This window comes from Embiotoca jacksoni, unplaced genomic scaffold, assembly GCF_022577435.1.
Source record: "Embiotoca jacksoni isolate LCO1_2020_lvr unplaced genomic scaffold, fEmbJac1.0.p SCAF_10, whole genome shotgun sequence".
Lineage (NCBI taxonomy): Eukaryota > Metazoa > Chordata > Actinopteri > Embiotocidae > Embiotoca > Embiotoca jacksoni.
This window is the reverse complement of record NW_027185230.1, coordinates 1,445,419-1,458,081: the sequence shown is the minus strand read 5'-3', so window position 1 is coordinate 1,458,081 and position 12,663 is coordinate 1,445,419. Positions and strand designations below refer to the sequence as shown.

General features: G+C 45.1%; 1 protein-coding gene across 10 annotated transcripts in view; it reads right to left on the bottom strand.

The window, feature by feature from the left end:
- Window positions 1-137: 137 nt before the first annotated feature.
- The window catches only part of tjp2a (tight junction protein 2a (zona occludens 2)), a 29,314-nt gene continuing 16,788 nt past the window's right edge, over window positions 138-12,663 (bottom strand). For 3 of the 10 annotated variants that reach the window (XM_069161060.1, XM_069161113.1, XM_069161092.1), the window contains 22 exons: window positions 12,411-12,513; window positions 11,424-12,198; window positions 10,794-10,897; window positions 10,525-10,678; window positions 9,259-9,370; window positions 8,336-8,517; window positions 8,143-8,221; window positions 7,876-8,026; window positions 7,393-7,501; window positions 6,892-7,111; window positions 6,328-6,515; window positions 6,138-6,233; window positions 5,906-5,985; window positions 5,611-5,821; window positions 4,944-5,044; window positions 4,482-4,706; window positions 4,219-4,323; window positions 2,705-2,908; window positions 2,500-2,514; window positions 2,255-2,332; window positions 1,959-2,044; window positions 138-1,832 (listed from right to left, as the gene is read on the bottom strand). In XM_069161060.1, coding sequence (XP_069017161.1) covers window positions 1,676-1,832; window positions 1,959-2,044; window positions 2,255-2,332; window positions 2,500-2,514; window positions 2,705-2,908; window positions 4,219-4,323; window positions 4,482-4,706; window positions 4,944-5,044; window positions 5,611-5,821; window positions 5,906-5,985; window positions 6,138-6,233; window positions 6,328-6,515; window positions 6,892-7,111; window positions 7,393-7,501; window positions 7,876-8,026; window positions 8,143-8,221; window positions 8,336-8,517; window positions 9,259-9,370; window positions 10,525-10,678; window positions 10,794-10,897; window positions 11,424-12,198; window positions 12,411-12,513 — 3,535 coding nt within the window. In that variant the 3' untranslated portion in view covers window positions 138-1,675. The remainder of the gene's footprint in view (window positions 1,833-1,958; window positions 2,045-2,254; window positions 2,333-2,499; window positions 2,515-2,704; window positions 2,909-4,218; window positions 4,324-4,481; window positions 4,707-4,943; window positions 5,045-5,610; window positions 5,822-5,905; window positions 5,986-6,137; window positions 6,234-6,327; window positions 6,516-6,891; window positions 7,112-7,392; window positions 7,502-7,875; window positions 8,027-8,142; window positions 8,222-8,335; window positions 8,518-9,258; window positions 9,371-10,524; window positions 10,679-10,793; window positions 10,898-11,423; window positions 12,199-12,410; window positions 12,514-12,663) is intronic. The other 7 variants (XM_069161070.1, XM_069161123.1, XM_069161103.1 and 4 more) reach the window with 3 other exon arrangements.

Sequence of the window (12,663 nt, the reverse complement as noted above, 5' to 3'; positions counted from 1 at the left end):
TCACCCTCACTGTGACAGTAGACTTTTCGCCCGGCAGGTACGTGACTGTGGCCATTAACACTTCAGATGTGTTTTTACAGAACAAGTTCTGACCTCTGCAAACTGCCCCGAGAACAAAAGAGGAACCTGACGCAGCGTTACAAAAAAGAGAAATGTATTTATTAGAATTTCCCGAGAGTCTGTGCAACACTCAGGAGATCACAAACTAAAAAATAAAGAAATCACAAACGAATAGATATTCAGAGGAGACTGATAAAGCAACATGATTGTCACCACATTCCCAAAACGCTGGTGTACAAAAACGTGAGAGAGTCAGGTGTATATATTCAATATAAAAACATATGCAATAATAAAAATGTGATTGTCTCTGGTAGCAAACAGCTAATGAAGACAAACGTACAACGCTGCTCCCCCTTTAAATACATCTCAAACACACTGACATCACTGACTGACAGAAATATCCCACTGGCAGCGTATGGAAGCGCACTGCATTCACCGAAGACATATTCATACTTCCAGATCTTTTATATCATGATGTTGTAATTATGATCTCATCAGGATGAGATGCAGATGTTGCATTCGGTGAAGTCAGCGCTCTTCTGAACCAAAGTGTCCAACAAAGGAAAAGTACGACAGCAGAAGGACGTTTCCAGTTTAAGTTTACTACTTGTATTTTGACCAAACTGCTGACGATACAGTAAAAGTTCTGAAAACATTTTTCACTGCACGTGAAAAACAAAAAACGAGTGCGTCCATGTTTGGCACCCAGCTTCTGATTTTTATCGTCCTGTTAACAAAAGTTTGAAAAAAGAGCAACAAGGCACTTCAAAGTCGGCTGCCCATCTAACACACACACACACACACACACACACACACACACACACACACACACACAGTGCACTGCAGAGTCTGTTGTTGAAACATGGAGGCGTGCAGTAGCTCAGAGACGGATTAGAGGAGGATAATTAACACATCTGACGTGAGAGCAGCTGCTAACAGATCACAGAGGAACATACAGTTCAGAGGACTTCAGCACCGTGTGAAGGTTCGGGTGCAGCATCGTGACGGTTGGCTCCAGTTTCTGCCTCTCGTGTATTAAACATGACGTTCTGGTCACTAAATAAATAGATTTGAAAAATCCAGAATGTTCAAAATCAGGACAAAAGATGTTTGTGATGGCAGACGACAGCTGGACAGGACAGACAGTGAGTCTTTGAGTAATTTGTTTTATCCAAACATTATAAAAGTCGGAGGATTCTGGAAATACAGAGTGTTGTTGGACATTTCGCTGCTCTGCTCTGAGACTCGACTGTCGTGTAACAGCGGAGGCACAAACTGGGAAATAAAACCTCACACAGACAGAATATACACTGAAACATCAGGAGGGTGACACAGTAGGTCAGAGGAATCAGCTGTTTGCTTGTAGGGGACAGTGACAAGACGCTCAGCTGGACACACACACACACACACACACACACACACAATCACACAATCACACAATCAGTGTGTGATGAGAGTGACGTCTCTGCAGGAAGCTGGGTACAAATAAAAAGGGTTCTAAGAGTTTTACATCAAGCTGCAAAAGCCGTTACCGTGGCAACAGGCGCTGTCCGCTTGTAGTAACAGTGTATGAGAACGAGAGTGGTGGTGTCACTTCCCGGTCCCCGCCCCCTGTCTACAGCTCGGTGTCTTTGTATTTCTGAGGATTGTAGTAGCCTCTCTTGGTCTGGTCAGCCAGCTGTCTGCGGTACTCTGCCTCGTCGTCCACGAGTCCTCTCGTCTCCGAGTACGCCGGCCTGGATGGAGTCTGCGGCTCGGGGTTGGAGCTTGAACTGACCACACACGCACACAGACGCACACAAACACATACAAAACAGTTTAGCTTTGGACTGATGGATGATAAATAAATAAAATAACCTGTATTTAGAGTGTCAGAGAGGAAAGGGTGGAGCTCTCACCCGATTGGCTGAGGACGGTTGAGGTTGGGTTTTGGCAGTTTCATCGGGACGGCGTAGATGTCCGGATGCTTCTGGGCGATTTCCAACTATGTAGAGAAAGAAACAGAAATGTCAGAGCTGAAACAAAAACAGCACATAACAAGACATCCTAACAACAACAACTACAGGAGCCCCAAAGTGTTCAGGCACATCTCTCCGTCTTCGTTTATTTGAAGTACAGATTCACTGTTTTCAAAAGGAACCTGAAATGCCCCTGAAGGGAGTTACAGGCTTTATATAACAATAACTTTACTCACTCGAGCGTTCTCCGCCTCCTGCAGCTCCAGGAGTCGCTGAGCTCGTGCGAGGTGGTCCATCTTCTCAAACGCTTTAATCTGTGAGACAATATAACCACGTGTTGATTTATGATCCATCTCTGATGTAAGAAATTAACTGACACTGAACATCCACATGACATGATGCACATGAGTGACAGATGAAACATTTAGAGTGATCATTCAATGAGCACGTTATGGATTTGAATGCAGACATCTGCAGTTACCTGGTCACCGTTTCTCTAGTTCAGATTAGGCGCAGAGAAAGTAAAGGAGGAAGAAGAGGCAGCACAAATTATTTCACCGAGTCAAATCCTCGACACACAAGAGGAAAGCTGAGGCAGAAAAGAAGCCCGAGAATGTTTCTTATAGAGGAACTTCGAGGTTGAACAAGTCCGCTGGTCTAAAACTACATCAGAAGAAGGTTCTGACCTTCCCCAGGAAGGACTTGTTGGCGGGGTCGTCCTCCTTCTCCGGGCTCCGCTCCTCTGACGGCTGGTGGGGACGGCTGATGGTGGGCTTCATGGCCACAGGTGGAGGCACCGGCCTGTTTCCTCCCGCTGCGTCGCTGCTGATGGTGCTGCTCGAGTGGGACTCGTAGCTCCGCGTGGAGTCGGTCCGGGTCTGGATGCGCACCTGGAACAGGAGAGGTGGAGTCAGGATATTTTGGTCCATTTGAAACCTTTACTCTGCAGCTGCTGGACGGTTCTGTGAGGACGGTCTGCTGTGTGTCGGGTTCATGTTTGTGGACATCATCGTCCAGGTTAAACAGGAAAACCGCCATGATTAAAGCAACATTCACACACACACAGGGAACAGTTCGAAAAACAAAAGATATTTTGTCCGGAACATCCTGAGTTCTTTCATTTATTATCAGAGATCCAACTCCAACAATCCTAAATTACCCCTAACGCTCCCCTGCCAAGCATTTATGCCACCAAAAACACAAAAGGTGTTTGTTTTGTCCCTGCTGGGCTGCTGTAGAAACATGACATCTCCCTGGAAGACGACCCGCTGCCTATATAGACATGAGGGGCTCATGGTAACTAACAACAATTCTTAGTTTCAGATTTTTATACAATAATGAAAACATAATTATGAAATATATTCCATTTCAACTAGCGACCTAAACAATGCTCATTAGTCTCGAAGTGGGTGACTGAAAAAAGAAACATTTTGATATCAGTTCTGTACCAAAAAGCAACAGAAGGAACATTATTCAGATCGCTGTGGGCCGAGACCACCGGAAACAAGAACAGTTTTTATCCGCAGGCCGTCACTCTGCTCAACACGTCTTCAACATCACTGGACGTTTTGCGCGACACCCAAACGCATCAGCACCATTTACACGAGGTGCAACTGCACCATTGTTGAGGTGTATATATTCGTTTCTTAGCTGTATATATGTCTATTTGTGTTTTATATGTGTATTAATGTCTGTCTGTTTTTGTTTTTTGCACCCTGAGAGAGAAGCTACAACCGGAGTCAAATTCCTTGTATGTGTAAACAAACCTGGCCAATAAAGACGATTCTGATTATATTTTTTTTCACATGTCAGAGTTCCTCTATGATGTTTCACAACTTCTCCTTTCTTCACCTTTCTTTCTCCAGCAGGAACTTTTACCAGGAACCTCTTGAGGAACTTCAAAAAAAAATGAGAAGGTCTACCTTCAAATCTCAAGGAGGTTGATTTAGACTGTTACACCTGAAAACGATGCAGTAAAAGAGCCGTCGCTTCGAGAGGCGGCAGCAGACTTATTTGCCTGATATCCGTAGCGCCGTTCACAACAGAGGAAAAGCAGATAACAAACGGCTCCAGGAACCCGAAGCTCCTGGGAAAGTTGACAGACTCTAGCCTTTTGGTGGTAAAGTGACTTTATAGGAACATTATTCACTTCAGGAAACACGGTGATGTTTGGTGGGAGGAAGGAGGGAGAGGTTCTCACCTTCGGGGGTTCGGGGACGAAAGAAGGGGGAGGGCTGGGCTCTCTGTTCAGCATCTCTCTGCTCCCTGTCCTCCTCATACGAGCCCGGGGTTCAGGGTGAAGCTTCTACACACACACACGCGGGAGGGTCGGCAGGGTGAGATTTAAAAAAACAAAACAACAACGATGGGTAAAAAACGGTGGAAATTAGAAGGATGCATCTCCTGCTGTGTATCCAGGTATAAATTTATACAATCGCAGCAGGCATCAGCGGCCACGCCCACCTCGTCCGGCAGCACGGGCTCCGAGGATCGACTGATGGCCGACACCGGCTGCGGCTCGTCCAGCGGCTCGTCCAGCTCGTTGTCGGTGTAAGCCCCGCCCTCGTCCGCCGTGTCCTCGTAGTCGCTGTTCAGACGGCTGTCCATGCTGAGGTAGTCTGCGCTCATTGCCGACAGGTAGGACATGCGGTCGTCATGGATATCCAGGTCCTCCTCTGAACCGTCCAACTGAGGAGAGGAAGTGGACGGAGAGAGATGACTGTGCAAATCAAATTCTGGATAATTAGCACACCGACGTGTCATAACAACATCTTATTACTGGCTTCTGTTCAATTACACTCATTTGAGAAGCCAAGTTACATGTAAAATAATGTCTGGTAGATAATAAATGTTAAATCAGCAGAGAGGTGGACGAACAGCATCATGTCCCTGCAGTTTGACAGTCCCACTGATCAGAAGACTCACCTTGCCCTCACACACCCACACAGCTCGGTCCTGCTGCTCCCGGATCGAATCTTTCACGCTGCCGTACCACGCGTCATTGGAGGAGTTCAAGTCGATGGTGGCTGCACAAAAAACAAATAAATCCAACACAAGTGTCATTGTTGAACAACAATCATCAAGCACTGACTGCTTATTTCATTAATGATGTGGTCTTGTGGCATTTTTACTGTGGGGGTCTTTGACACTATTGTTATTTGCAGGCTTCATATCAATATGAGAATATTTACTTTATAGTTTTACATTTACTCTCTTAAGCTTCCCTCCGTAGCTCTACCAAGCAAAGGCTGGGTTTTTTTTTCTGTGTCTTTAAGACGCATCAATATCAATGATCCTCACTTCTGAGTGACGCAGGCCCAGGGCAGGTCTTGTAGCCTGCTCGCTCCGCAATTGAATGACTAAAAAAGGTTGGACAGTTAGCCATGCTGAGGGCGGACATATGGCAGGAGTGTGAGTGTGTGACATCACACCCTTACGGAAGCCCAAGCAGTGTCGCTCCCGAAGACCTGTCAACAGACTTTGAGGTGTGGAAGTCACGGACTTCCCCTTTAATCTGCCTTCCCTGACTTACACTTAAAACCATCACGTAAATCAGTGTTGCTGCACTGCCTCCAGTCAGAGTGAAACGTACCCGTGAACAGGTGTGAGCAGGTCTTCCTCAGCTTGACGGACTGCTCGTACAGTTTGCGGGCGCTGCGTGTGGATCCGGGCAGCAGGCGGCTCCTCATGGTCTTCACGCCCTGCTTGCTGTCGGGGTTCAGGAAGACGACGATGGGATACCACTGGGTGTAGTTCAGAGTGTCCACAGCTTTGGGAGTCACATCCAGCAGAGCATGGAGGTCCTGGGGAGACGGCAGGAGGAGGTTAAATGTTTGATGATGGAACAATATTTTCGTAACGCTGCATCCTTCCTCGACTACACCAACCTGTTCAATGATTTGTCGGATGGTGTTCAGTCTCACCACTCCGGAGGACTTCTCACTTCCTGCATCTTTGGGCTCAGTTTCTGGAAGTGAAAAGAAAACAATCACAAAGTAGAATAGAGGACATAAAGCTGCAAGAACACTTTGTATGTATTTACTATTGTCTGTATGCGCTGCTCAACCAAGAGTGTTACAGCAAAGTTTCTATTACACTGTATACTATTTGTATACTTACTGGCAATGATAAACTCGTTTGGAATGTCGTTGGCCAGTTTTTCATTCACTGCATCAGAAATGGGCCCAAATATCACCACAGGTCTCCTGAAACCAGCTGAACAAAACAATAAATGGAACATGAATTCAGACATGCAGGAAAAACACAGAGCAGCAACACAATGCCTCCGGTGAGGCTGTTTTTTGGGTACCTTCACGTAACACCACTCTTTCGTATGCCGGGAATCGTGTGGTGACCGGAGTGGCGCTCAGGTCCTCTCGGCTCTTGCGCAAGTCTTTCTTCTTTGCTGCCCTTTGACCTCTCAGCCTCCAGAAGTCTCCTCGGTCGTTTCCTGATGCAGCCCGAGCAGCATTCTGCACGTTGGACATCTGCTCTGCTCTGTGACACAAAATAAAAAAACATCTAATTCAGTGGTTTCTAACAGTTTCAAGTGTCCTCTCTGCATGGTTTTACTAAGATTGATGCAGGACCTTGTGTTGTTGGATGGTACTGTTGACTAGATGATTTACATGTTGCCAACAGCTGATACTAAGCAAGTGAATGAGCAATGAAGATTTTAGCTGGTATGGCCAACATTAACATTATATTGCCTGTAGTATTGTCAATGTTTTTATAATATTCTATTGTACAAACCCAACCTTGATTTTCAGATTTGAAAGATGCTACAAAAACAGTCATTTTTTTTCCAAACCTTCTCAGCAATGCAGATACTTTAAATACTCCACATATAAAAAAATCACAGACCACCACATACCTGCTCTTGTTGGGGATGATTCCTTTCTCCAGCAGCTGGTTGTCTTTGTCTGTGCGGATTGCCAGCCAGTTGCCCAGCTTTCCATCATAAAGTGTGTCGGTCACTTTGAAGATCTCTCCTCTGGAGAAAGGCAGGCTCTGCGGCGCCTCCTTCTCGTATTCAAAGTGAGTTCGAATGAAGAACGAGTCGCCTCTGCCAGACGCCAAAATGTCCTTGTACACTGAAACAAACAAAACAAACAAACAAAGATCTGTTATTCCTGGTCTTTCAGCCCAACGAGTGCCACGATGTTTGTACTAAAGACCACAACACTGAGCTTAAAAACTACAAACAAATACTCGACTTGGTGTGCCACATGGCTCCAGTATGGGTCTGCTGTTATTCTTTATCTACATGGTGTACCTGTATGAATTTATTCATAAATCATTCATACATTTTTTTTTTATAACGCTGGCTATCTACTATCTTTTTTTAGCAGCTGTTATTTATCCAGTCCAGTACCTTCAGGCTTGCTCTGAGCTAGAATTGTTACATCTTCTCCTTTGGGGATCTCCAGTAGGTAGAGGACAGCATCTTCACGCACCATGCCTCTGAAGTCCATGTTGTTCACCTGGAAGACACAAAACGGGTTAAATATGACATCATTTAGAGAAGAAATAAGACAACACTGGAGCAAATGTAGGGATCAGTTCTTGGTTTAGCTCACCTTGAACTGCTAAACACTGAGACACATGTCACTTAATCAATTACACATTCAGCCATTAATAACTTCTCTTTAATTAAACCAGGAGGAGTGATGGGTTGCATTTGGTAGGATCACTGATTGTGCCTTTGATGGATTACATCATATTACCTTCAAGTTTTTTGTTAATCATTATTTTAATCGTAATGTCTTGTTGTTATGTCATGTTTATGTTTATATTACACATATTTAGAGGCGTCTCCATGCTGCAGGGTTTGAATGTGGATTTTAAGAAGCCTCACCTTCATGATCTGATCTCCTGTGTGGAGTCCCTCCTGTTCAGCTGCACTGTCCTCCTGAACACCAGCGATGAAGATGCCCACATCGTTCCCTCCTGCCAGCCTCAGACCAACGCTGTCTCCTTTCTGGAAACGCACCATCACTGTGTTTGGCCTGCGTTACGCAAGCAATGGTTCAACATACATAAATTCAAAAAAAAGAGAAGAAGAAAGTTAATCTTCCAAATGGCGGGTTGTCTGGAATAACTTCATTATCAGTGAAATGCTGACCCAAAAACGTCCTGGTCCTCTATGCTTGGCTTTAGTGGCACCTTGGGATGAGCATGAACCTTTGGGGCCACAGTGACAGCTGGTGTTGCAGAAACAGAACAGAAAGATTTAAGAGTCACAGCTTTTATTCACATTTCTGTTTATTCACACACACACTGCTGTTTTGAATATTCAGAAGCAGAAACCTGTTTACCTGGTGGTGTCGCTGCTCGTGGCTCCTCCCGCTCTGCCTGCAAAGGGGGCGTGTCTTCAGCTCCTCTATCAGCTCCTCTGTCAGCTCCTCTGTCAGCTCCTCTGTCAGCTCCTCTGTCAGCTCCTCTGAAAGGTGTTGGCATGGCGCCCATTTTTGCCAGCCGGTTAGGCGGATCCTCTCTGCTAATATCACAAATTCAGATTTCAGAGTAACCTTCTAACCTTAGTCTGCAGGCCAAACACACAGTGTGTATATATACTGTTTTTGCAGTTCAAAGTAAATGCATGCAGAGCAGTATTCTCCTATTGAAACTCAAGATTAGAACAAATTAATTCATAATTATCGCTGTAGCAATTCTTATATTGGATGTAATGGACTGGCTAAGCTTTGTGAGGCATAACTCAACATAATCCTGCTTTATCCTGCTGTATTTAACAACACCGATCATAAAGCACAGTGGATATCTCAATAAAGCTGGGCTCATTTATTTTGTCACATCTAAATATAACATTGAAACTGAAGTTAAAAAAAAACATATTTGAAAGTAACTTTGTTTTATGAATTTCAAGTAATTCTGAATTAAATCTTTACTAATCCAAATAAACAGACGCAGCTCATGAAGATATCAAAGCTCTAAACCAAGTAGTTTAGTTGTGTGAAATAATTCCTTACTGGGACTGAAGATTGTAAAGGAAAGGTTTGGTGAAAAAAGGAGTTGCCAAAACAACACATTAACATTTTGAAATGATTTATGTAAAAATATTTTTTGTGGAATACTGCAAGAAGCTTGAGCTGCTCGCTCACAAATTCACAATTTCCCAAATCTCTAGATGATGAGTGCAAAGTTAGCACAGCCCAGAGCCACAAAAGTAACGATCACGAGGCCTGAAATAAACTGTAATGTTCCTTTAATGACAGCGTACCTGGGTTTGTCTCGGAGCCTCTCGTTGGAGGAGTGGGAGGAGAGGTCGGAGTGGTGGCCACGCCTGTCGTCCTGTGGAGAGTAGGACCGGTACGACTCGATCTCAGAGATGTCTGCAGAACACAATAACAAACATGTTGAAAAATATAAGAACAACTCGAGACTAGCTTGCTCAGTTAGATCTTTATGTTCAAACAATAGAGACTTTAAAAAATATTTTGAACAATACAGTGCTGAATTTCTCCTTGATGCGCCTGTATTCGGTAAATTACACAATGTGGCTTTTACATGATTCAAATGGCCCACAGGTGATGAAAGCGGTGCCAGACAAATGAAGGTCACATCACGACTCACAGTCGAGTACTCCCACTAATTAGAATGCATTACCAGCTTAATCACGACAAAGAGACAGCAGACATTTGAGGGGAAAAAGCACTTTTTTTTTTTTTTTTCACATTTTCACTTCAGGAGCAATATAACAGCAAAACCATCACAGAGTCAAAGAAGTGACACTCGAGGTGAATTGAACCCTGCAGAATTGAAAATGCGAATTTTCTCACTGTCCACACACACACGGTCAGTTAGGCCCTATTGTTCTCCGAGATCTTTACAAAGAGACTGGATGGCAGAAATCAGACGGCTGCTGCCGTGCAAAACCTTAACATAATGAAATTCTGTCATATCCAATACCAGGATTATGATTGGGGATTAGATCACCCCACTAGAGGCGAGTGAGCACACACACACAGTCCCAAAAACAGACAAAGTGGGTCACAAGTCTTTGGGCTATTCAACCCCCCCCACACACACACACCCACACACCCACACAAACACACACACTTGGTGAACAATCCACTCACACCACTTATCTAGATTGGTTTGGACCAATCACAGCGTGCCATCTGGTCATGTGACATTAAAAACAGGTATAAAAGAGTGAGTAATCATGAGGGTGGAGGAGTAATGATGATTGTTTGGTGAGGCTGTGGTTAGCTCGTTGTGATGCTACTGCTTATATATATATATATTAATAATATTACAATCAAACTAAAAACTGATGTGATTAAAACCTTTATTTTATGAAGGGAAAACAGGCTTGATTGACAGATACAGCAACAGTAAAGGCAACAATGTTTCCACAGTTGATTCATATGAAGTTCGTGCACAGTGGGTTTATAGATGATGGTGATGATGATGAAGGCCACTCGTCAGGTGTGCCTTTACACTGGATAGGACCTGCTGCTTTTCATTTTGGAGTGTCTCTCACCATCGAGCTCTGAGTCGCTGTCGACCATCGGCGGGACTCGGATCAGCACCTGCCGTCGGTCCCGCTGCACCACCAGCTGCAGTTTCCCGCGGGACTTCTCGATCAGCTTCCCCGCGTCACTGAGAGAGAGGTTCTCCGTCACCGTCCCGTTAATCTGACGGAGAGAAAGGAGATGAGATGCTCAGATAAAAATCAAACCACTTTTAAAAACACCAAATGATCCATCAAAGAGATGAATAATTGAGGAAAATAAGCTTTCGCTGCCCTACCTTCAATATAATGTCCCCTTCCTGCAGGTTCCCATCTCTGCTGGCGAGTCCAGTGCTGGTCATCTCTTTGATGAAGAGCTGACTTCCCAGACGGAGGCCATACTCTGGAAAAAAAAACAGAATATTTACGTAATATCAAAATATGAACAGGTTACACAAACTACATTTATTCCACCCGAGTCTGCGCTGATTAGTTCTTGGTTAAATGGACTCTCAGTTCCCCATTCCTAAGGCCATTTCCAAAACAGTAAATCTTTTCCTGAATTAATCATTTCACATTTAATCAAAATACATTCTATGAAAAGTCACTGTTTTGTTAGCTCAAGATTTCACCTGCCATGCTTTTAAAAGATTACCATTTGTTTATATGTTTGTTTATGCTTGAGATGGTGCGACTTACTTTAAGTGTTGAATGTGGAAAATGTTTCAGAGTTGCCCAAACAGTTGTTGTTGAATATCTGATCTTTTGTTTACGTATTCTTTGAATGACACTTTGGCAAAAATTTTTTAAAGCTTTGATACCAAATCTTCAGTCATTTCAAATGTTTCCAGCATTTATCATATTTCAAAAAATACACAGAATGAAATCTGCCAGCCAAACATGAATAGAAACATCTGTGAGCCGCTCACCTTCGTTGGGACGGTTTTTCAGGAGCAGCACATTCAGAGGTTTCTCCAGAGGCTCCAGGTCGCGGCCGGGCCGGGGCAGAGGGATGTGTACGGCGGCGGGTGACGGCGTGCGGTCCAGGCGGTCGCGGCTACCGCTTCGGTTCAACGGCTCATCGTACTTCCTCGGGTCGCTGGGGATGCGCTCGCGTCCCCGTTCAAAGCTGTGGTCCCGCCCGTGGCCTCGTCCCGGGCTGTTGCGGCCGTAGCGCAGGTCGGGGCTGTGGGTGCGGTCCAGGGCTCGTTCGCTGCGGTAGCGTCTGTCGGGGCTGTGCTCGCGGTCCAGGGCTCGTTCGCTGCGGTAGCGTCGGTCGGGGCTGTGCTCGCGGTCTAACGCGCGCTCGCTGCGGTACTTTTTGTCCGGGTTGTAGTCGCTGTCGAGCATGTGGTCACTCTTGTAGCGGCGGTCGGGGCTGCGCTCTCGGTCCAAAGTGCGCCCCATGCTGCCGTCTCTCCTGTACTGCCGGTCCGGGCTGAGGTCTCTCTCTGCGCTCCTGCCGCGCTCCCGTCGGTCGTAGTCGCGCTCACGCGTTTGGTAGCCAGAGTCCATGTAGCCTCCGCCGCCGCGCTCCCTCTCCGGGCTGTGATCTCGCCCGCCCGCGCTCCGGCCGCTGTACACGCTGCGGCGGTCCGGCTCGTAGTTGTAGTCGTCGTTGTAGTCGTTGTTGAAGACTCTGTCGTCGGGTGATGGGGGACGGTTCAGCAGGTTGACTGGAACCTTACGGGGCCTCTTCACTGTCTGAATTTGTCCACAGAAAGAAAACAATCACTTTTAAATCAACAACTTGTGCAGATTATATTTTGGAGTTTGTGGTTGTTGTTTTTTTGAGCTGAACATATAAACCAAAAAATACTAGAAAGGGGAAATTAACATAATTAAATTTCAAGCAGTCTTATTTAGTAAATAACAAAACTATAAGATTCAAACAACAAATTAAATGCTTTACTCACAATTTTTGCTACTTTTCCACACTTCCTGAGCGTCTGCACAGCGAAGGAGTGGAGGGCCCCGTCCATCGGGATGGCGTTCACCTGCACCACTCGGTCATTCTCACTAAACACAAACACAAAGATATCAATGAGCTCAACCTGCTTAACTTAAAAAAAAATAAAAAATAATAATAATTCTGAATGTGCTGTGTGAAGTTTTAGGATTCATCATAAAGCCCGACCGGTACTGAAAGTGTAGAAACGATGCAAATAC